General features: G+C 45.1%; 1 protein-coding gene across 4 annotated transcripts; it reads right to left on the reverse strand.

Annotated features, from left to right (window-relative positions):
* Nucleotides 1-4,398: 4,398 nt before the first annotated feature.
* Nucleotides 4,399-23,767, reverse strand: KIF3B (kinesin family member 3B). Of its 4 annotated transcripts, XR_012896459.1 has the most exons (10): nucleotides 23,601-23,767; nucleotides 13,417-14,860; nucleotides 12,207-12,308; nucleotides 11,035-11,157; nucleotides 10,814-10,932; nucleotides 10,456-10,569; nucleotides 9,224-9,329; nucleotides 8,589-8,767; nucleotides 4,775-8,322; nucleotides 4,399-4,667 (listed from the first exon to the last, which is right to left on the reverse strand). XR_012896459.1 is itself a non-coding variant. In XM_075900832.1 (9 exons), exons 2-9 carry the CDS (start codon nucleotides 14,803-14,805, stop codon nucleotides 8,229-8,231), a joined length of 2,226 nt encoding a protein of 741 aa, XP_075756947.1. In that variant the 5' UTR covers nucleotides 14,806-14,860; nucleotides 23,601-23,767; the 3' UTR covers nucleotides 4,399-8,228. The 4 variants fall into 4 exon arrangements, 3 of the variants coding, with proteins under 3 accessions (XP_075756947.1, XP_075756950.1, XP_075756948.1); XM_075900832.1 differs by having other exon boundaries at nucleotides 4,399-8,322; XM_075900835.1 differs by lacking the exon at nucleotides 23,601-23,767 and adding an exon at nucleotides 23,437-23,553 and having other exon boundaries at nucleotides 4,399-8,322.
* Between the last annotated feature and the right edge of the window lie 788 nt (nucleotides 23,768-24,555).

The following is a 24,555-nucleotide window of genomic DNA, read 5'->3' on the forward strand; positions in this document are numbered from 1 at the left end:
TGTGCCATTTTGTTGCCCAAATCACTCAGTTTGGTGAGATCTTTCTGAAGTCCTTCACAGTCTGCTTCTGTCTTAACTATCTTAAACAGTTTTGTATCATCCGCAAACTTTACCACCTCACTGCTTACCCCTTTTTCCAGATCATTTATAAATAAGTTGAACAGGATTGGTCTCAGGACTGACCCTTGGGGGACACCACTAGTTACCCTTCTCTATTCTGAAAATTTACCATTTATTCCTACCCTTTGTTTCCTGTCTTTTAACCAGTTCTCAATCCACGAAAGGACCTTCCCTCTTGTCCTATGACAATGTAATTTACACAAGAGCCTCTTACTAATCTATTAAGACATGATTTCCCTTTACAGAAACCATGTTGACTTTTGTCCAGCAAATTACGTTCTTCCACATGCCTGACAATTTTATTCTTTACTATTGTTTCGACTAATTTGCCCGGCACTGAAGTTAGACTTACCGGTCTGTAATTGCCAGGATTGCCTCTAGAGCCCTTTTTAAATATTGGTGTCACATTAGCTACCTTCCAGTCATTAGGTACGGAAGCCAATTTAAAGGATAGGTTACAAACCACAGAGAATAGTTCAGCTATTTCCCATCTGAGTTCTTTTAGAACCCTTGGATGAATGCAATCCGGTCCCAGTGATTTGTTAACATTAAGTTTTTCTATTTGTTCCAAAACGTCCTCTAATGACACTTCAATCCAGGACAGCTCCTCAGATTCATCACCCACAAAGGACGGTGCAGATTTGGGAAACTGCAAAAAGACATTCTAGCAATAATGTTTTTTGACATTAGTGACAACACCACCTCTCACAAGAGAAAAATCAGACTATTGTATCCCGCTATCTTAAGATGAACCTGAAGAGGACTTTCCAGAGCAAGTGCTTTGCAAAATGAGACACTTAACGGAGGGCACTATACTTACCAAGCCAAAACAAGGGATTTCACAAAGTAGAGGCAAATGAATTATATGGAATCCCAGTGGAATCTAGCTCGAACTAAATAACAAAGGACTGAAAAAAAAAATAAAAATAAAATGAAATCCTCAGAGACAAATGAACTCTTTCCTTTATTTATCAAAAAAGTTGATCCTAAATAGGTTGTACATTTGACAGCTAGAAAAAAGGCCGAAATGGGGCTGAGTGTAGGAAATTCTCAGTTCCTTTCACAGAATCCCAGGGCTGGAAGAGACCTCAGAAGGTCATTGAGTCCAGCCCCCTGCCCAAAGCAGGACCAATCCCAACTCAATCATCCCAGCCAGGGCTTTGTCAAGCCAGGACTTAAAAACCTATAGGATTCCGTCACCTCCCTAGGTAACCCATCCCAGTGCTTCATCACCCTCCTAGGGAAATAGTTTTTCCTAATATCCAACCTAGACCTCCCCCACTGTAACTTGAGACCATTGCTCCTTGTTCTGCCATCCGTCACTATTGAGAACAGCCTCTTTCCAGCCTCTTTGGAACCTCCCTTCAGGAATTTTCATACATAAAATTGCAGGTTCCGATTTGTGTGTCAAATCTGCGAAGGAGGTTGGGTCGCTGGTTTTTGCATCAAAATGTTGGAAATGTGTGGAGATAAAATAATTGTAAACAGGACAGTTGAAGCCATTCCTTTTTTGAGGATTTGCATTCCTCAGTCAACACAGCATCAATAGGAATTTAATTCACACAAGCTTGATCAAAACTTCACAATAGGCTAGGTCCTAAAATAGCAAATAAATTGGGAAAATATATGTTGGCCTCTAAGATTAGATACAAAAGAATGCCAAACATTAACAATAGACTTCAGACTACAACTGTGCTTTTGTGTTTTACTTATAGAATTGGAAGCTTTTAATTTTGGACTTTTTTTGTGCTTACAATGTATATTAATTTTTCATTTCACACAAAAAAAATCTTGGTGTTTTTCCTGTTCTCATTTAAAAAGTGATTTTTCCCTTCTAATAGGTGAAAATCACAACTTCCAGTGCCAAAACTCAACAGCTAGCACAGTGGTCTACAAACTTTATGTGCCAATTGAAGAAAATGGTTGATGCTCGTGACCCAACATAATTGTATCTTTTGACTAGAGTGCAGGCTCTGGGGGGAGGCTAGAAATGAGGGGCCTGGGGTGTAGGAGGGGGCTTCGGGTTGGGTTCAGGGCTGGGGCAAGGGGTTGGGCGCAGGTTTACCTCCAGCAGCTCCTGGTCAGCAGCGCAGTGGAGGTTCTAAGTAGCGATGTGACAGTGTAAACATCTAAACGGTTAATCCTGGGCTCATTGGTTAATCTTCACGGTTACATGCAGCTGCCTCCCCTGCTGCCACCTCTGATACAGAGGCAGCAGTGGAGGGGTTGCACAAGCAGGAACTGGTGCTCATGGGGCACCGGCTTTTAAGCAGGCGCCCCATGAGCACTGGCTCCCACCTGATACAGAGGCAGCAGTGGGCGGAGGAGGGGGAGGAGGAAAGGAGGCATACCAGCTCCCATGGAGCTGCCTCCCCCGGGTGCGTAAGTGTGTAAATGCTGAACATTTCCACAGGTACACATTTACCAAAATAAATGCATTTTAACATCCCAAGTGCTAAGGCAGCTTCCTGCCTCTCCCTAGAAGCAGCCAGCAGCAGGTCTAGCTCCAAGGCACAGGCACACAAGCTCTTGCCCACAGGCACAGACACACACCCCTCCTCCACTCCCATTGGCTGGGAATTGACCAGTGGAAGGGTGGGGTCAGTGCTCGGGGAGGGGACAGCGCATGGAGCCCCATGCCTGCCCCTCTGGAGCTAAACCTGCTGCTGGCTGCTTCTGGGATGCAGCGTGGTCTGCAGTACCAGGACAGGCAGGCAGCCTGCCTGAGCACCCACCACTAGTCACTCGGTCCCCCTACAGCAAGGCAACCCAGTGCCTGACCCACAGTTTGAAAACCACTGAGCTAGAAGAAGGAAAAGAATCAGAAGAACAAATTGAAAGCAAACCATTTTGTAGCAGAGAACTGATTTAGTCATATATTCGTATCCTGTAATTGTATAACAAAGCCGCTTCTCTTCACCTCATGCCATTTGAGAAGCAGATGTGATGGCAGCACAGCAGGGAAAAGAACTGGTCTGAATATTTGACTGATACCATAGAAATATTTTAATCCTAATTAGAATACAACAGATGAAGAGCATTATATTCTGTGATCCAGGTTACTCTTAATACAGAATCAAAACTCACGTTCTTGCAATTAAAACAAAATTTAAAAGGTACAATAAATATTAAAAATTGTCAAACCATGGGGCTCTAACTACTTGATCAGTACTACACAGTCTTCCTGCTACTATCAACTCAAGACCAGCTTGAAGATTCCTGCAGCTGCTTGGAGCATTTTAGAGTGATGGATTGTATTCAATGCTTCCAGTACCCCTTTTGCTCATCTCACTTGTTTCTTTTATCTTCTACAATCAGCTGAATTGCAGTCCTGGAAATGTCAGGCCTCTCCAGGGCTTGTGTTAAATTGCTTATTTGCAGCTATCTTTTTCTATATAACCTTGCCCATTCTCATTCTCTTTACTTCCCTCTAGTGAAGGAAATTAGGGACTGCAAGCACGTTTGACCTTATTTCCTTGACTACAGGATTTAGGCCCAGTTTTTCAAAGGATGTAGGCTTCTAACGTCCATTTAAATCAATATAAGTTAGGAGCCTAAATACCGTTGTGGATCTGGGCCTTATTGTGTGTTCCAAGTAAAGCTTGGGGAGAGTGAAGGGGTTAGAGTTTTTCCCACCTTTTCCACTGGAGCTTTTTTTTTTTTTTTGAGGAGGGGGGGCATGGATCCCTCGCCATGCCACATTACAACATAGCTGAGGAACAGAACGCCATGCTTCATTAAATACAAAGCCTTGCTACTGCTTATAAAACTTCACAAATTAAATAAATAGAGCAAAAGATTGTTTTTCCAACCAAAATATTAAACTCAGAGGCCATATAGTGACCTATATTAAATGAGCTGAGTGGTCTCATTCCATTTTCCAGGTGTTTACAGCACAAAAATCGCCACCCTAATTACCACTAATTCGATCCCTCTTGGTCACTCAGCAGAAAGGACAAGGGAACCAAATTACCCTTTCAGCCCCACAAGTGGTCTCTTCAGAACAGAGGTGAGCCTCCAGGTGCAGGGAGGAGACCAAGGACTTTGTGCGGCTTTAGCTTGAACTACACCTTTTCTGAGAGCAGGAGGGTGTTTCTCTCTGGGGCTCCAGTCTGTCACCACATTAACATTCCATTGTTTAGCTGCAACTAGCTAGTTTCTGCAGACACTAATGGAAAAAGGGGCTGATGTTTTACACACACTCAAGGCTCCGTGAACATTGCCATAATTTATACATTCATTGAAGAATGTAAAAAAAAGGACACATTCTAGATATCATAAATCTGATTGATTTTATTCCACATCTTATTTTAGGATCACTTTTACATTCCTAGCCAAAAGAGATGAATACAAATAAATATAAGCTGTAAAACTTATTGACAGAACTGGGATGTTCTTTGTCTACAGGTCACCAAAGAAAAGCTCAAGATCAGTATAAGATCAAGGAGTGTGAAATCTCACAAAGGCAGTTGTGCCTCCAAGCACCGTTGGGCACTTCATTCCAGAAACAAGAAACATGGAGCTGAGGAGGGTAATGTAGTAAGTGCCTAGTTCACAGGGAGTTTGTTTGGTTTCAAATGAGCATCCAATTATAACTTTTACACTATGCACATATGTTTTTTTCTAATTTGTCTGAGGGTAATGTAGTAAGTGCCTAGTTCACAGGGAGTTTGTTTGGTTTCAAATGAGCATCCAATTATAACTTTTACACTATGCACATATGTTTTTTTCTAATTTGTCTGTGTGTTTAACACTGTCGAAAGGGAGCCACAAGAATCCCTTTCCCTTTTAAGGCCTGGTTGTATGGTCAGACACTATAAATTGAAAGACAGGACAGATAAAATAATCAGATTTTTAGAAATCAATGCTTCTCTGAAACTTGGCAATGTATCTAGACACAGTGAAGAAGGACTTAGTACAGCTGTACAGACAGTTCTGTATTAAACCAAAAGTCTGTATAATGCATCATTACAGTTCAAAAGGTCATCACAGAGGTATGTGTTCAAAAGCTTCAAGCAGCATGCAAACCTTTCAACTAAGGGTGATCAGACCTATATTAAGAATGTTAAGTGCTGTAATTCCTAATGTGTTCCATTTCAGGTGTGATCTGGCTCTGGAACAGAAGAGCTACCTTTATTGCATGTAACCTGGAAAATAAAATTGCATCCAATTATACAGATCAGAGCAAAGAGGAGGAGGGTTTTAAACATTCCTTTGAAGAGACAGATCTGCATACTCTCCAAAGGCCTCTTCCAGGAACTTGATGGATTTCCTGTCTTCTTTGGCTGTTAGCCTGCAGAAAACCCATATGGTTCAGATCATACCCACATGCACCAGAGTGGCACAAGCCCGGCAGGATCGCTTTTTAGACATGTCACTCCAGAACTTCACTAATGTTGTACAATTTAAGACAAAACACATTCGTTTCATCCCAAGCTCGCGGTCACAAAACGTATGTCCGCCCGGCCTTTAGAGACTTGGAGCTGGCCTGTGCCAGCTGATTTGGGCTCAGGCTAAAGGGCGGTTTACTTTCAGTGTTTGGCTTGGACTCCAGCTTGAGCTTTGGGATCTCGCAGGGGCTACCCATAATTCAACAGCCCCTTAGCCCAAACCCCATAAGCCCAGGCTGGCAGTCTCAGGCCAGCCACAGATTTGTAATTGCAGTGTAGATATAACCTACGGATCTACTCCAGGGGCAGGTAAGTCACAGTGAGATGCTGAAAGCTGCTGTAGCCCTGTGATTTGCTTATCTCAATTCACTGTACATACTTTATCCACAGTTCCAATTTAAACACTATAACTTTGCCTACTCTATTCCCTTTTCTCTCACTCTAACTTACACACATTTATAAACATCTTTCTGAGGTATCAGCCATTCTAGCATATTAACAGTGAAAGCAGAGCAGTCTGGGTTTGGGCTGTGGTTTTCCAGGTACTTATATCTGTCACATGGGGAATTATCATCTTATACATTTCATAGAGAAACCCAATGAAATAGTAGTGCATGAAGAGGCCGAGATATAGCATGTATATGCTATCTCAGGTTGAACAGTTACTTTGCCTCATTTCAATTCTTTGAATTCTGGAACCATGGAATCTCCTTTTTCAGTTAGGAAATAAAGAAGATTATATACCAGAGGGTGGGGGGGTGGGGGGGGACGACATGTTTTATACCACAAGAGACAATGAAAAGGCTTTTTGTACAGAAAAGGGTTATAAAAAGGAAAGTTATGCCAGGCTTCCATTATCTGGTTAGCAGAAAATGAGCAGATGGCTCCTCCCTCATCCATAGGCAAAACTCCCCCCCATCAACATCTAAAAAAAAAAAAATATTAATCTGGTCCACACCCAGAAATACACTCCTTGAATCAAAGCTGCTGATTTAGAACTTAACCCAAGGCCACCTGAGCAGTTAGCTCCCCAAGCACCATGCCAGCAAGATGCAGAGGAGAGCTTTATGCTAAAGGTGTCGTGTTCCTAGTTTTTCCAGACTAGACAGAGTCAATCAGTGGATACTTGACAAGAACACAAGGTAGAGTCCCTACATTAGAGTATTTCTAAGAACAGGAAAGTTCTCAGACACCTTCAGTCAGTCTAGGGAGAGGTCATCTGCAAGGAAGAGGTAACGGATAAAGGCAATCACAGGACAACAGTTGACAACAGTCAAGAAAAAAAAAATAGCCCAACTCTCAATATACAGGGAACTAAAACTTACAAGCTGAACAACAGCGAGATGCAAGACAGGAACACCTTAATCAGTCTTCTGAGCTCATCCAGTACAGCAGTTTCCCTCTTCCCGCTGGACCATGCAGGCCTGTTGCCTACGTTAGTCATAGGGCAAACTTTGAAGAGAGACCATCTAAAGTAGTGCTTCCCCCTCCAATTCCAGTGTACCATCCTTGGAATTTATATCGGATTTCCTTACATTCACAGACCTGTGATTACACATGGCCCCCCTGTATTCAGGAAAGCTTAAGACTGAGAAGTGGGAATGTTGTTAACTTAGAACAGGATGAGACACAAAAGGCAGCACTCCTGCACTGAACCTCCTCATAACAACAAGGGAAAGGTGGCATGCTTATTAGAAAAGTGCAGTCTGGTATGGCTTTGCCTCTTAGTGCTTCAGATTCCACCCTTGTCATAGGGAATAGCAGAAGTAGCCATGTTTGCCTCCTGGCCAAGATCTAGTACCAACCTAGATCTACATGTCCTGCAGATGGTGGAAGAGCTGAGAAAATGGCCAGACCCAACCTGGGGTTTAGCTGTTCAGTATGGATGCTGGCCTAAAACGCCAGGTAGGGGATGGAGAAGAGAGGAAGAAAACTAACATGGAGCTGCCACTAACTTACAGACTTACTCTTTGACAAGGTGGTCCCTGCTGGTAGGGTCCGAGTCTTTAGTAGGTCAGACTCTTACTGATGCCTGTAAACAGAGAATGTCAGTTTCTATTGCATTCATTCTAGAGGAGCAATACACACCTCCAAGACCCTCTCTTGTCCTATTTTTCTAAAGGGAAGCAGATAGGGCTAGCTGTGAAGTGCACAGAGACAGATCACCAATCCTGCCCTTCTCAGGGTTATTCAACCGGACTAACTCCAAATGAAGATGCCATTCTTTCAACAGAAAGAGGAAAACAAAGCATCTACTCATGCCTGGCCACGCCTTCCCCTTCTTAATCTCACTAAGTTTTCATCCTGAGGTTCTGGAGAGTGGATTCTGTTGAGATGACTTTCAACTCTTTCCTGTTGCCCATCAGCAAGAGAGCCCAGTGCAGTAAGGGGGCTAGAACAGAAGGAGAGAGGGCAATGTTCTGAGATGATCCTCATGCTTCCCATTGCTTCTATTACACTTTAACGTACCTCATGCATTTCTGATTTCCTAACTAAAATCTGTTTCCACTAGGGGCTGATTCCTAGATTTTCCTGCAAGGTTCAGCACACTGGGGACTGGCACATTTTGACGCAAGTCAGTTAAATGGCAAGGAGACCATTACTATTCCCCAAAGGAAAGGGCATGGAGTCTGGCTGAGAGGCTTCTCTGCAGGTTTTGACTTGTCTTTGCTCTCAGAAGGTAAATGCCATTCACACCCTGGAGAGGAATTGCTGGTTTTACTTAGGAACCAGCCCCCGGGATTGTGGGTAGAGCTGAGACCCAGAGGTGCTTGAGGAAGAGGAGCCCCCTGATTTCCTTCCAGTTTTAGGCCTGAAGTAAAAAAAACAAAGAAAATTACCTGTTAGATATTAACACTCGTTTCCCAAAAGTGTAATGAGTTTGATAGAAAACTATATCCAGTCAACCTCAGCTTGTGCCGCTGCCCTATTTTCCCCACCTCTCTTCACCTACCTCAGGGTGAATTTAATTTTCACCCAACTGACGAGTCGTGCAGACAGACAGTGGCCCTGTGTGTGCATGCGTTCACTGCTGGCAGGGGCCCCTGGACGTAACCTACTTTCTACAACTTGACTCACCTGGATTTCGATTTTTTATTTGACATGCTCTCAAAAGTGGAGGCATCCACCTGTATCTCATCTTCATCCTGCAGAGCTGCTTCTAGAGCAGCCTGCACTTTGGGAGCAATGGCTGGGCCCTCGTAGTCTCTGGTTGTTCGGCTAGGCATATCTAGCTCCAGTAACACAATGTTTTCTGCCTAAGAAAGTGGAAGCAGAACCGGAACCATCAATGTCAACGCATACTCATACTGTCCACTTACTGTATGGACATAGTCCACGCTTTGATAAGGACTGTTAGCAGAACTCCTAGATTTATAGGAAATGTTTATTTCCTGTGTGCTTGTGGTCACTTTACACTTGTCGCAAAGATTCCTCTCGGGCCACTTCATTCTCTCTGGCTTAGAACTTTCCTACCACCCTGCCCAAGCCAGTTTCACTTGCTGTCAACTCTGGGTGAAGGTAACTTAGCAGCAGCACGAAGAGCATAAACTCTGCTCGAGCAACACCAGGCAGCGGGGTTTATTTTAAGACACATTTTTTTAGGTGGCAAGAGGGAGGGGTTTATGTAGGACAACTATGCGTCTCAGAACTTCATCCTCCTTTGAATACAAGAGGCAAGCATATTGGCAAGCTGCATCCGTATGTGGGCTTACCCTGTACCGAGCCTCTGGACGAATCATCATGGACATCCTGGCATGCTGACTCAAAGGTCGCTTGTATCCCACTGCTGACACTGGCCTTTTCATCATCTGCTGGTTACTGAAAAGGAGAGAAGTACTCAAATCCATTACATGCCAAAAACCGACACGATTTCTCGTTATTTGAATAAATCAAAACATCTGCAATGCTCTGCGACAATCCAAGGTATCTATATGGAAAAATAAGATTGCTACAGGCACCTGGGAAAGTATTCTAAATGGACAGTAAAAACCCAGCAAGTAGTATCCGATACCATCCTTCATATCATTGTGCAGTTAGAGACATGGAAGTAGGACAGTTGGACTGTCCAATATGTTCTTTTATGCTTATTGTGAGTACATTCCTAGCCCTCTCATCCTACATTTGCTCTTTAGAACCTCCTATAAAGTACTCAAGAGTTGTCAACTGTTTCTAAACACTGGCCTCGGAGACATCTTATATTTAAAATAGGAAATAACTGTAGTAGTATGTATGTGAATCTGTTAACTTTTTAATGGTGAACATAGCACTGTATGGAAGAAAGATGCTATATATAATATAAAAAATTATCAGTAGAACTTCCTTCCTCTCCTCACAGGTTAGAATTTTCCTAGCTTTGCCTTCACAATTGTTCTATTCAGGTTACAGCCTGCCCCAGTGGTGGGCAACCTGCAGCGTGGGGGCTACATGCAGCCCATCGGGGTTCTATGTGTGGCTCACAAGACATTTTGTTTATTTCTGCACATGTGCAGGGTTGACAGATTCTGCTGGTTTCTGTCCATGTCGTTTTTTTCTTACCGGTATTATTAACGTGACAAGCACATAAAGCCAGGGCACATGAAGGAAGGTGCCTGCTGATTGCACACAACACTGACTGTGAGAGCCGCACGCTCCCTCAGTATCCAATCAAAGTGCTGAAACAGTTCAATCGGCACACCCCACAAATTCTAGTGCAATTAGCAAAACAACCCTATAGCGGGAGACCATTTTGGTTACAACAGTCAAGAGGGCCACCCACTCACTAGCCTAGGCTGCTCATTATTTGTCTAGCTAGAACTTTACTCTGGATTAATACTGCAACCAAAAGTTAAGCACTCTGGCTGCATGAGGATAAACCTATCTATCTGGAGTTTCTTGGGCTGGCCAACTTGAAGTCATCACATGACCACACTCTAGTCTTAATGTAAGGTTAAAGAGGTAAACTCACTCTATCCGGGTTATGGGATGCAGTTTCCACTGGTCTTCCTCTTCATCAAAGAAAGATCTGTTCATGATCTTGTTCTTTTCTTCCAGGGGAATAAAGTTTTCAATAATCAGGTGCCTGTAGATAACAGGCAAGAACAAAGATGGGACATAAGCAAATAGGAGAATTCACATCTCTGTTTGTCTTCATGTCACCTCTCCCTCACTGATCCAAAACAACCCTAGAAAAAGAGAAGGAATGTCTAGTTCTCCCTCATGTTTAAATCTTATTCTACAAGCAGATGGCTTGCAACCCACCTCGAAAAATAAAACAAAACACCTTCAGTAAGAGTTAAGGGCAGCAGCTGAGCAATGGGACCTACTTTAGCTTTAGCTCCCTAGTAAGCTCATTCTGGGTCTGCTCCAGTTCTTGCCGTTCTTTGATGTGCTCCTCTTGGAGGTCATGGATCTCTGCCTTCACAGCTTGCAGCTTGGAAAACAGCTGGAAGAGAGGAAAAGAACCAGAGCCATGACTTGCTATCACCTCCACATGCAGAGCCATTCAGTCTCGAATCTGTCTGATCTACCATTATTTACTTTTTACCTTTTTGAGTTTTTTTGTTTTGATGTCCACCTCTTGCTGTAGGGAACTATAGGTCTCTTTCAGCTCCAGCGTCTCCTCATCCCGACTTTCCATTTGTTGCTGGATTTCTCGTTCTCGACGTTTCTAATGAATATCACAGACAGGATGAGATCAACACTGTCTTATTATTACCTTCACTGCTCGCATACATGAACGCCACATCCAAGGCGTCTCTTTTGCCTGGGACCCAGGTCCCTGCATTTAGATTCCAAATTAAAGGTATTTTTTCCCCTCTTAGAAATATCAGGAACATCAACTCTCTGCTTATGTGACTTTGATGAAGGGTTTGTTGGGGGCCTCATAGGATATTGATTGGGAATAAGCTCAGTTAAAGGAGGGGGAGTGTTGAATCTTGAGCAAGGACTTTCTTTCTCCAAAACTGTAAGTAGTCATTGCAGTTAAATATGCACCAACAAAAACACAATATAGAAAAAGGTGTAAATATTCTGACTACATTTTTCCTCATTTAATAGCTGCAGCTTTCACTCTCTAGGGTCTTATGATTTCCTCATTTCATTAGTTCTTCACCACAAAAATTTCCAACCAAGACAGAACCAGAGTCTCTAATGTAAAAAACAAAGAAGAAAAAAGATTACTGGTCTTCTCTATACATTATAATGCAGCAAAAAGGTCAGAAGTCCTTTTTGCCTCTCTTTTGCCAGTAATCATTAAACTAGGGTGAGGGATCAATCATGTACTTCAAGAACACTAATTTATAATTTCTCTTACCTTCATGTTTTCTGAAACATCTAGAATGGGGGTGGGAAACCTTTTTTGGGTCAGGGGCCGCTGACCCCTAAAAAAATCAGTCAGGGGCTGCACTCAAGTGAGAAGTGGGAAAAAACCCCTCACAGTGGCCCCTGACTGATGAGAAAGACACTCCCCACATTCCCCTCGCACACCAGAGCCTAGGGGGGCCCAGCTGAGTAGATTTGTGCACTCCAGCCCCCGGCGAATAGCAGGGGGACAGGAGCACCAGTGCGGGCTCCCCAATGCTGGGGGGGAGACCTGAGCCTTGAGGACTGGATCCAGGCAAGACGAGGGCCACATCTGGCCCCGGTCCTGAGGTTCCACACCCTTGGTCTAGAAAAGCAACTAACTGCCGCAAAATAATAAATGTTTCCCCCTCTTACCTGTTCTGCAATTTCCTGACGTTTCTGCTCTAAGATTTTCTGCTGTTCATTTGTGTGATCTACAATGTTCTTCCCTCCAACAAGGAGCTTGCTTTCCATTGCCTGTTTAAAACAAAAAACAGCTTGAGAGGTTAACCTCTGAAACAGCCATGCAGCCAATCCTTTTTAAAAAGCAGGAGCAACTTCTTACATGATTAACACCGAACTCTCCTTCGTTCTAAGGGGTATCACTGACTAAACATTCAAATTTAAAATGTATTGTTATGGAAATGGTGCTCTCTGTGAAATCCTACATAACTGTAAGGTTTAAGCCAGTGGTCCCCAACCTTTAGGGGCTGCCGGGTGCCCGGGGCCGCACGCGCTGCAGGGCCGCCCATGCGTCGCGTGCCCGGAGCCGGCCGAGATCATTCAGCGGACGCACATAAATGCTCTGGCGGGCACCGTGGTGCCAATGGGGACCACTGGTTTAAGCACTAAGTAAATTGTCTTGTGCTCTGCATTGTGGAAATCTTTCCCACATTTGGACTGAGAGGTTGAGCTAGATGCTTTCACACACATAAGTTTCTATGGCCATGTCTACAATACAGCAGAAGGCTGAAATAAGATATGCAACTCCCGATATGTTAATTACTTAGCTGGAGTCGACATATCTTAAATTGCGTTTCCGTACAGTCCACACAGCAGGAGACTGATGGGAACAAATGCTCCCATCGGCTTCCCTTACTCCTCACAAAAGGAGGAGTACCGGATGCTGGCCAAAGCTGCGCTCAGCATTCGACATATGGGTCCATACTAAATTGAACGCCAGAAGACTGACCTCTGGAATGTCGATCTTCTGTACAGTGTAGACGTGCCACAATAGTAACAGACTGAAGTTTGTTACTTATAAGTTGCAACACAATAAGAAGCATGTACATCACATTCAATCTACTGTACTGACTTCCCAGGGTCCTAGAATTAGGTTCTATAGCCACAATTTATAAATGATATAAAACATCTTACAATGTGCACCACTAATTCTAAACTCAGTTTTAAAAGAATTCCCACTGCTGTCTTCCCAAAGTTGATTTTTAAAATTTCTGAGCAAGGCACAATTCATCATCCTTATTCCAAAACTTTCCCTACAAGGTTATTTTCCCAATCCAACAACCTACCATCCTCCCCTAAATCCAGAAAACAGTCTCTTTAAGGAGTCCAACAAGCACTCTACCTTGATTTTGGCACCTAGCATTTCTGCTGCTTCCTTCTCTCGTTTCAAATCCTCCATCTTCTTCTCTTTCTCCTTTAGCAGTCTCATCTTTTCTTCTGCCACCAAACTGTGATCCTCTACAATAGCTTTCTTCTCAATTTCCAGCTTTTCCTGCTGCTCTCTCCAGTAGTCATCTTTGTCATCCCCTTCATCACCCTCTTCTCCATCCTCCTCTTCCTCTTCCCCTTCACCACCATCTCTTCTCCTTTCTCTTCTCTTTCTTTTGCCAACAGATCGTTTTTCCAATTGTGCCTTGAGCCGAGCGATTTCTTCCTGGAATTCTCGTAGGAGTGCATCCTTAGGGTCCTCATTAACTCTTGGTTTGTTCTTGATGTTTTTGGCACGGTTGGCATATCGCAGGGTAGTAAGAGTTTCTTCTACGTTATAAGAGGCAGGGCCTATATTGGCCACCATCACAGTCTTGGCATTCCCACCTAGTGAGTCCTGAAGTAGCCTAGTTAGTTTTGAGTCCCGGTATGGAATGTGAGTGCTTTTGCCATCTACTAGGGCAGATATAACATTGCCCAAAGCTGAAAGGGAGAGGTTAATCTTGGTAGCTTCCTTCAATCTTTCCCCCTGTGCTCCAGTCTTGGCCTGGCGTTCACTGCCTGCAAGGTCCACTAGGTTGAGTTTTCCTACACGAATGTGATTCTCGCCATCAAGTCCCACCTCACTGCACTCAATAGTGATCACAAAAATGGCATGGGACCGGGAGCTATGCTCATTCATGTTGGTAGCACCGACTGAGCGGTTTTGGTTCCCCACATTCATGACGTGTTCAATCTCCTTGACACTTTTTGTGACAAAAGATGACAAGTCCTTCACATACACACCAGTGTCTGGTCTCTCTTTCAGCTCCAGCCTCTTGGACTGATCCTTTGATAGCAAATCTCGGATTTCTTCTTGGTATATTTCCAGATAAGACGCTCTAACCAAATACTGCTGGTTCTGAGATCTAGAGATGTGGGTGAAGATGTGATCAAATGAATTGGGGATTACTCCTCTTTTTTCCAGATCACCACGCACTCCTTCCATTGTATACGTTTTCCCTGTCCCAGTCTGCCCATAGGCAAAGATAGTCCCGTTGAACCCTTGCAGGACAGAATCCACCAGCGGTCTGAAGGTCTCATCATAAAGTTCAAACTGCTTGGAATTCCAGTCATAGACAGCATCAAAGGTAAAAGTTTTAGGCAGCTCACTAGACGTTCCCCTTGGATTCTTCACTGATACCTGCCCTAATTTGACATCCACATCAACAACTTTATCATATGAAGCTGCCTTTTCTTTGCCATTCATTGGCCGGCACCGCACAACAACCCTGACAGATTCAGAACTCTTTAACTTAGACATGATGACCGGATGGTGGCTGGGTAGATTTGACAGATGGGGCAGGAGCGCTGAAAACCTACAAATAAACAAAGAAAGTGCATTTGACAACAGTTTCAATAAATAACTATTGTATGCAACGGCACACATTTAACTTATTTAATTCTGCAGGCCTTGAGACAACTGAGCTGTGAAGGATTCTGAAGCACACAAATAAAGTACAAGGTAAACATTTTTAAAAATCTGACTCTGTTTGAAACAATATCTCAAAAACTTATATATTAATATTTGGTTACATAAAGAAGTGTTGCCAAGAATCTTCATGAAACAAAATCGCTGTAGTTGGTAAATTTACCCATTTCCCTTCCCTTTAAAAATTAGAAATACTGCTTAACCCTTTTTAATTAATTAAATCCATTGCAATAAACATCTTCTACATTCTGGTTTATAAGTGCTGCGATTAGAACCTGAAACTAACTGACTAAAGGTATTAGCTTCAGGTTCTAATCAAAGCACTTATAACTCTAATACACACACACACACACACTTTTCAGTCATTTTGCCTGGTGCTTATGTTGTTGCCTACAGCATTAAAAATATGGTGTTTAGAGGTTCCTGTAAGGAACCCAGTCAGTGTCTAGATCAAGTACTTCATCTCATCCCGCAAAGTTATAAATTCAGGAGAGATCTCAAGAAATTGTGCATATATTTAGAAAGTTGCCTCTGATTAAAACTACCTTCTGTTACTAAACATTTTAATTTCACAGAATACTAGAATTGGAAGGGCTCTCGAGAGGTCATCAAGTCCAATCCCAAGGACCAAGCATCGTCTACCATCTCTGATAGATGTCTATCTAACCTGCTCTTAAATATCTTCAGTGATGGAGTTTCCACAGCCTCCCTAGGCAACTTATTCCAGTGTTTAATCACCCTAACAGGTAGGAAGTTTTTCCTCATGTCCAACCTAAATCTCCCTGGCTGCAGTTTAAGCCCACTGCTTCTTGTCCTATCCTCAGAGAACAATTTGTCTCCCTCCTCCTTGTGACACCCTTTTAGATACTTGAAAACCGCTATCATCTCCCCCTCAGTCTTCTCCTTTCCCAACTAAACAAGCCCAATACTTTTAGTCTTCCCTCATAGTTCATGTTCTCTAGACCTTTAATCATTCTTGTTGCTCTTCTCTGGACCTTCTCCAGTTTCTCCACATCTTTCTTGAAATGTGGTGCCCAGAACTGGACACAATCCTCCAACTGAGGCCTAGTCAGTGCAGAGTAGATTGCTCCTTCCTAAGTGGAGTTTAGTTTGCATTAGTCCTTATTAAACTTCATCCTATTGACCTCAGACCATTTCTCCATTTGTCCAGATCATTTTGAATTCTGACCCTATCTTCAAAAGCAGTTGCAACCCCTCCCAGCTTGGTATCATCTGCAAACTTAATAAGCGCACTTTCTATGCCAATATCTAATCATTGATGAAGATATTGAACAGAACCGGTCCCAAAACAGACCCCAGTGGAACCCCACTTGTTATGCCACAACATGATTGTAAAACGTTAATAACTACTCTCTAAGAACTACTGCAGCCAGTTATGCACCCACCTTATAGTAGCCCTATATAGGTTATATTTGCCTAGTTTATTGATAAGAAGATCATGCAAAATTGTATCAAATGACTTACTAAAGTCTAGGTATTCACGTCCACCACTTCTCCCTTATCCACAAGACTTGTTATCCTATCAAAGAAAGCTATCAGATTGATTTGGCATGATTTGTTCTCTATCCATGCTGGCTGTTATCTATCACCTTAATATCCAGATATTAGCAGATGAATTCCTTAATTACCTGCTCCATGATCTTTCTTGGCACAGAAGTTAAATAAAGACCTAACAGTGGCCACTCCTTTGCCAATACCCTTCCTGGCATATCACATTTAATTTCAGGGAAGAGGCATGAAACAGTTACATTACCTAATGCTGCTGCCTCTCCCTCTTCAGCTGCCCTTATACTGCAGAGAAATGGAAGGTCATGGAGCACCCCTACAGGACAAAAAGGAACCGGTGAACGGCAGCCTGTGTGCCTCTCCTTATAAGCTGCCAGCTTTAACCGCTTGCATTTTTAGTTGCCTAAAAATTGTCCTTGATTATTTTTACTGCAGCTGCAGCTGACAGATTGTGAGGTTCTTTGGGAATCAAGTATAAATACACTGGATTCTGGAGAGTCACATATGGGTTCTGGCACTTCAGGGTCAAGATGCAGATTTAATTAGTCCTATGCCATAGATGTTAGGTCATCAGAAGTATGCAGCGCATCAGTTTCCTGCCAGTCCCAGAGGTTCAGAACTCATCTGTAGGACGTCTTAAAGGAAAGTGCCTGGAAAAGTGCCATTCATGCTTTTTCCTTTTCTTTGTTAGATTTTAAATCACGTTCTGTAAGTCTAATTGCAGCATAACAAATCTTTAATGGAACTGCCAGGATTCATGAGAAACCCATTAAGCATCTTTTCACCTTCCGACCATTATACCTAACGCCTTGTGTAGTCTGTTTCCAGACCCATGGAATTGGATGCCGAATCTCCTATCTGCGACAGGAACATGTGGCAGCATACAAGGACGCGTCAACACTTAGTGAAGATGCTATTTACACTGATGAGAGAGCTCCTCCCATTGGCATAGCTATATCGACAGAAGTTCTCCCGTTGACAAAGCGCTATCTGCACCAAGAATTAGGTTGGTATAGCTATGTCACTCACTGGTGTGTTCAAAGTCACCCCTGAGCAACACAGTTATACTGATATGAGTCTGTAATGTGGACAAGGGCCAGGCAACCTCTCTCTCAAACATGCATGTGCGCGCGCACACACGCACGTGCACACACGTCTAGTTCTTATCATTGCAAAGAAAACCTACGATGTAAACTGAGCATGAACCAAGGCAGAATTGTCTGCATACTTGGGAAATGCCTGTAACTTAACCAATCCCCATTCATCTCAATGAATGAAACCAACTGGAATTAAATATAAACACTTAATTTAAGTACTGTCCTTGTGGCAGAAGTTAGAGCTAATAGATGAACCTGGGACAAGTGCAGACAGCTTTTTGCTGTTAAGGCTTGCAGTGCTGGTTATGACAAGACCTCAAGCCACAAGGTGGAAGGATGGAAGAGAAGTATTCCAGCCCAGTGTTAAAAGTCTGACATGACAGAAAAAAAATAAAACTTTTGCCTCGTACAGCTCACTGGGAGCTGTAAATCTCAACTGCCCTCCACACTGTTTCTAAAACCTTCAGGTTCCTCCTAACAACATATACAGTGAACATAAAAATGGCCATACTGGTCAGATCAAAGGTCCATCTAGCCTAGTATCCTGTCTGCCGACAGTGGCCTATACCAGATGCCCCAGAGGAAGGGAGCACAACAGGTAATCCTCACATGATCCCTCTCCTGTCATCCATTTCCAGACAAACAGAGGCTAGGGACACCATTCCTACTCATCCTAGCTAATAGCCATTGGTGGACCTACCCTCCATGAATCTATCAAGCTCTTTTTTGTACTCTGTTAAAGTCCTAGTCTTCACAATATCCTCTGGCAAGGAGTTCCACAGGTTGACTGTGCACTGAGTGAAGAAAAACTTCCTTTTGTTTCTTTTAAACCTGCTGCCTATTAATTTCATTTGATGACCCCTAGTTCTTATATTGTGGGAATAAATAAATAACTTTTCCTTATTCACTTTTTCCAACACCAGTTATGATTATATAGACCTCTATCCTATCCCCCCTTAGTCTCCCCTTTTCTAAGCTGAACAGTCCCAGTCTTCTTCTCTCCCCCCTTCTTCATATGGGACCAGTTCCAAACCCCTAATCATTTTTGTTGCCCTTTTCTGAAACTTTTCCAATGCAATACAAACAGCTATAGCACATGAAAAATAGAAGAAGCCATACAAAATAGCTCTAGGTTATGTTTTGCCTCTGGGGTTGGTCCTGGACCAAGTGCAAGTTAGAGCAGCTATGGGCTATTATAACTTGCACTAGCTATGACAATCCTTTTAGTATTATTCAGCTGGTAAGGGATCAGTGAAGTGCACTGCAGTCTGGTCCTGGATCTTCCCCCTCCAACTCTCAACATGCTCCTATTCCCTCACAGCCAGCCCAAAAACATATTCTGCATGGAACTGAGAGTTGACAAATGAGAGACTCAGGATGCCAGATTCCTCCCTCTTAAGGCTGGTTTAGGGCCCTTTTGCACCGCTTCTTATGAGGGGCTGAGGACTCTGTCTTTAAAATTAGAAGAAAGCATAAAATAAATTGAACTTAATATCAAAATAAAGAATATGAGCAAAATGTCTTTGTTCATACTCCACCTTCTTCTAGGTGCATGGTATCCAACACGCTAGCCACATGTGGCTATTTGGCCAGTTGAGTGTGGCTAGTTGTCTCAAAATGATTTACATTTTCAGAATACTGTGGCTAGTTTTCTATAGCAATAGCCACTATAGTGGCTAGTGCTTCAGAACTGGTTTTAGGTGTAACTGCTATCTAAGGGTTGGGGCTTGCAAAGTAACACCAATTTTCCCCAGCTTCAACTATTACAGCCAGGTCTACACTGTGGGAGAAACCCTAAAAGTATATACATCCTAAGCTGAAGATAGCCAAGTGTACTCATGTCCTCTTGCCTTTATTTCTGGCACCTCCCACAAGAGATATTGACTAGGATTAGGTGATCCTAGTTTATTTAATCTGCTGGTAAAAAAAAAAACAGTACAAAAGTATATTGCTATTCACATGTGGCCATCTTGAATGTAAGAGAAAATATACATAAACAGCAGAGGAACCAACCGCCCACTGGCTCTCACAGTTTGGTAGCCTATCTATACTTTAGAAAGAATTATATTGTCTATTTGTCAGTCACCTAGGACTGCCTTGCTCAAATGCATCTCTCAGATCTACTTTTGCCACAAACAAGTCAGTCCATTCATCTCTTCTCACCTGTGATTTGCACTCCTATCATGATAACTTATCCTGATCCATTTCCATTGTTTCTGGTTGCTATTGTAAACAGTTACTAGTGCATCAAATAATTGGCTGAATGCTTTTTACTAGTATTCTAGGGAATATGAACAGAAATTTGTCTCACCTAAAAATTAAAAGGCAATTTAACATATAGATTTTATAATCACCAAAAATTCTATTGCAAAATTTTCACTAGAAGAAACAGCAGGTGATAGATGGAATGAAATAGCCTGCAAACTATCACTTGGCTTACAACCCAGCACCATTTCTTTGTATGCTGTGATGAACAGTTGTTCCTCATGAAAGCAGTAAATCCAAACAGATCTGGATAAAATCCCAAACTGCCAGTTAGACTTTAAGGTTGAGATTAGTGTATGTGAAATTTTGCCTTGAATGATTACAGGAAGAATGTTAAGCCCTATTCTCTTTTAATACAATATGAGATCATGCCTGAAAAAATAAGTGAGGTCACATTTAATCATGGGTGAATTTTAGAAATTAGAGATGGCAGAGAACATTTGGACCAACCCACTCCCTGGTCATGGGGCCAATGCAGGACTGGTACCATACTGGACATCATAGAATCATAGAATACTAGGACTGGAAGGGACCTCGAGAGGTCATCGAGCCCAGTCCCCTGCCCTCATGGCAGGACCAAATACTGTCTAGTATGCTTTAACCTCTCTTTTTTAACACTCTTCCCTGCAAAACTTAACAGGTCTTCCTGTCAGGAAGAGTTTCTTAATATGCAGCCTAATCCTTATGTTTCATAATCTCATCTCATTACTCTGGTTATACCTCCAGGCATCACCCTAAATAACTGCATTACCTCCTTGCTGTGTATGGTCTTCAGATGTTTGTAGATTTAACTCCCCACTTAACTGCATTTAGTTCTTTTAATCTTTTCTCAGAACCCAATACCTCCAATCTCCTTTCGGTGGCTCTTCTCTAAACATCTTCTGATTTCTCTCTCTGCTAAAGAAGTGCCAAGAACAGAATAGATAATCCCAGGCATGATCACACCACAGAATGCAAATCCATGTTTAATTTTCTGCCTGCTACCATCCCAAGACTGTTTGGCCATTATTGTTTCCCAGATGCCTGCCTTCCACTGAGAGAGAAACCAGAGTTTAGCGAGACTTCTGTAAACCCCGAGCTGTCTGTACATTTGAGGCTATAACTTCATCTCCAGCTAGCAGATCACAAAGCATCTGAGTGTCGGCCTTCAGTTTCAAACCAATATCAGAACCACACTACTGACCAAAAGTCCTATACTGTAGGTACTTTGACACATTAGATTTCTGATATAACATTATGTGTTATGATGAGCATGACACTTAACAAATGCAGACGAGCAATAGTGAATTTTGGCCTGGAAACAACTCAAAGCCATTGCAGTGGGTTATGAGATCATGCCATAGCCTGTAACACCACAGAAATCATTCCGAAAGTACACAGTAGGCCAATCAGGAGGCTGACGCAGACAGGAGTGGGGTTGGGGAAGGAAGAGTACCCATTTACATGCCAATCGCATGAGAGATTTCTTCCTTTCTATAATCATGGGGCTGGTTCTTCCTTCACATACACATATGGGTGGAAACTCTCCCTCCTTTGCATGCTTAGGTGTGTACATGCACAGTAAAAGGCGCTACCATGCCCCCTGTGCATGCAGATGCACACAACCATGGACAACAGGGGCTGCTCTCCATGCTTTGCATGCCCAAATACGCACACAAGACAGGGACTTCTGTCACACCTTTGTAGGCCCAGATGCGTACATGTATGTGACAGGGACTGCTGCCCCTCCTTTGGATGCCCAGAGGTTGCTGAGCCATTTTTTCACAAACCCAGGTGCACAGATATGTGTGAGACAAGGGCAGCCAACCCTTCTTTGCAGGCCCAGGAGCACAGATGCGTGTGTCAAGGGCAGCCAACCCTTCTTTGCAGACCCAAGTGCACAGATGCGTGTGTGACAAAGGCAGCCAACCCTTCTTTGCAGACCCAAGTGCACAGATACGTGTGTGACAAAGGCAGCCAACCCTTCTTTGCAGACCCAAGTGCACAGATGCGTGTGTGACAAAGGCAGCCAACCCTTCTTTGCAGACCCAAGTGCACAGATGCGTGTGTGACAAAGGCAGCCAACCCTTCTTTGCAGGCCCAAGTGCACAGATGTGTGTGACAAGGGCAGCCAACCCTTCTTTGCAGGCCCAGGTGCACAGATGCGTGTGTCAAGGGCAGCCAACCCTTCTTTGCAGGCCCAAGTGCACAGATGCGTGTGTGACAAGGGCAGGCAACCCTTCTTCCATGCCCAGATGCACAGATGCGTGTGTGACAAAGGCAGCCAACCCTTCTTTGCATGCCCAAGTGCACAGATGCATGTGACAAGAGCAGCCAACCCTTCTTTGCACATCCAGGTGCATAGATAGATGTGTGACAAGGGCAGCCAACCCTTCTTCCATGCCCAGGTGCACAGATGCGTGTGTCAAGGGCAGCCAACCCTTCTTCCATGCCCAGGTGCACAGATGCGTGTGACAAGGGCAGCCAACCCTTCTTTGCACACCCAAGTGCACAGATGCACGTGACAAGGGCAGCCAACCCTCCTTTGCACGGCCAGGTGCACAGATGCACGTGACAAGGGCAGCCAACCCTCCTTTGCACGGCCAGGTGCACAGATGCACGTGACAAGGGCAGCCAACCCTCCTTTGCACGGCTAGGTGCACAGATGCACGTGACAAGGGCAGCCAACCCTTCTTTGCACGCCCAAGTGCGCAGATGCACGTGACAAGGGCAGCCAACCCTTCTTTGCACGCCCAAGTGTGCAGATGCACGTGACAAGGGCAGCCAACCCTTCTTTGCACGCCCAAGTGCGCAGATGCACGTGACAAGGGCAGCCAACCCTTCTTTGCACGGCCAAGTGCACAGATGCACGTGACAAGGGCAGCCAACCCTCCTTTGCACGCCCAAGTGCACAGATGCACGTGACAAGGGCAGCCAACCCTTCTTTGCACGCCCAAGTGCGCAGATGCACGTGACAAGGGTAGCCAACCCTTCTTTGCACGCCCAAGTGCGCAGATGCACGTGACAAGGGTAGCCAACCCTTCTTTGCACGGCCAAGTGCACAGATGCACGTGACAAGGGCAGCCAACCCTTCTTTGCACGGCCAAGTGCACAGATGCACGTGACAAGGGCAGCCAACCCTTCTTTGCACGGCCAAGTGCACAGATGCACGTGACAAGGGCAGCCAACCCTTCTTTGCACGGCCAAGTGCGCAGATGCACGTGACAAGGGCAGCCAACCCTTCTTTGCACGCCCAAGTGCGCAGATGCACGTGACAAGGGCAGCCAACCCTTCTTTGCACGCCCAAGTGTGCAGATGCACGTGACAAGGGCAGCCAACCCTTCTTTGCACGCCCAAGTGTGCAGATGCACGTGACAAGGGCAGCCAACCCTCCTTTGCACGCCCAAGTGCGCAGATGCACGTGACAAGGGCAGCCAACCCTTCTTTGCACGGCCAAGTGCACAGATGCACGTGACAAGGGCAGCCAACCCTCCTTTGCACGCCCAAGTGCACAGATGCACGTGACAAGGGCAGCCAACCCTCCTTTGCACGCCCAAGTGCGCAGATGCGTGTACAGTAGGCACTGCCGCCCCACCTTTGCACGCCCACCAGCGCACACGCGCGTGCCCCAGGGCTGCCGCCGCCCCTCCGTGGCTCGCCCCGCGAGGGGGAGGCGATCCCCGCCGGTGCCGTGGGAGCCCCTCCCCCCGCAGGGCCTCCCCGCCTCCGCTGGCGCTGGCAGGTCAGTGCGGGACTCACCTGCGCCGTCACCATGGAGCCCCCTCCCCCGCCGCCGCGCCCGCTGCACCGGATACGGCGGGGGCGGCCGCCGCGCACTTCCTTGGCAACCCGCGCGCCCGCCCCCACGCCATCACTTCCTTAGCAACAGGCCCCTCGGGCCGCCATAGCAACGGGTCTCACTTCCGCGGCGACCGGACAGGGACGAGGCGCCTCCGCTTCCCTGGCAACGAGCCCCGCCCTGCCGAGGCGGGCTGCATCCGGGGACTCTGCTCACTAGGGGCGGGGCCAGGCGAGGCTCTAGGGGGCGGCGTGAGGCGGGGCCAGAGGGAGTGGATGTAGGGGGCGGGGAGGTGAGAGGGGGAGTGCAGAGGGGTGGATGTGTGGGGCCAGGGGGGGTGCAGAGGGTGGATGTGTGGGGCCAGGGGGAGGGAGGGTGGATGTGTGGGGCCAAGGGGGGGTGCAGAGGGTGGATGTGTGGGGCTAAGGGGGGGTGCAGAGGGTGGATGTGTGGGGCCAGGGGGAGGGAGGGTGGATGTGTGGGGCTAAGGGGGGGTGCAGAGGGTGGATGTGTGGGGCTAAGGGGGGGTGCAGAGGGTGGATGTGTGGGTCCAGGGGGAGGTGGGGGGGTGGACGGGTGGAGGCAGGTGGGGGTGGGAGGGATTGGTTGCAAGAGGGGCCTCTCAGATGGCCGAACAATATTTCCAATTAAGTTATGCGGATGTTTTGGGGACAGTTTTTATTTTGGAAAGTCAAGAGTGTCACTGGGAGTGGCTGTTCTGGACTTGATTTGCAAACTCCCGGTTAGGCAGAATCAGAGGGTCAAGGGCCATTTGGGTGAAAGTGATCAAGAAACGGTAGAGTTTGTGATTTGAATCAAAGAAGGGGGGGCGATAGACTTGCTGGGCCCCTGGGAAAGGGGTGTGTGCGTGTTTGTGGCCCTGTGCTGCTGGAAGAGGCAGACCCGACCAGCCTT

Source organism: Pelodiscus sinensis, chromosome 18 (assembly GCF_049634645.1).
Source record: "Pelodiscus sinensis isolate JC-2024 chromosome 18, ASM4963464v1, whole genome shotgun sequence".
In the NCBI taxonomy this organism is placed as follows: Eukaryota; Metazoa; Chordata; order Testudines; family Trionychidae; genus Pelodiscus; species Pelodiscus sinensis.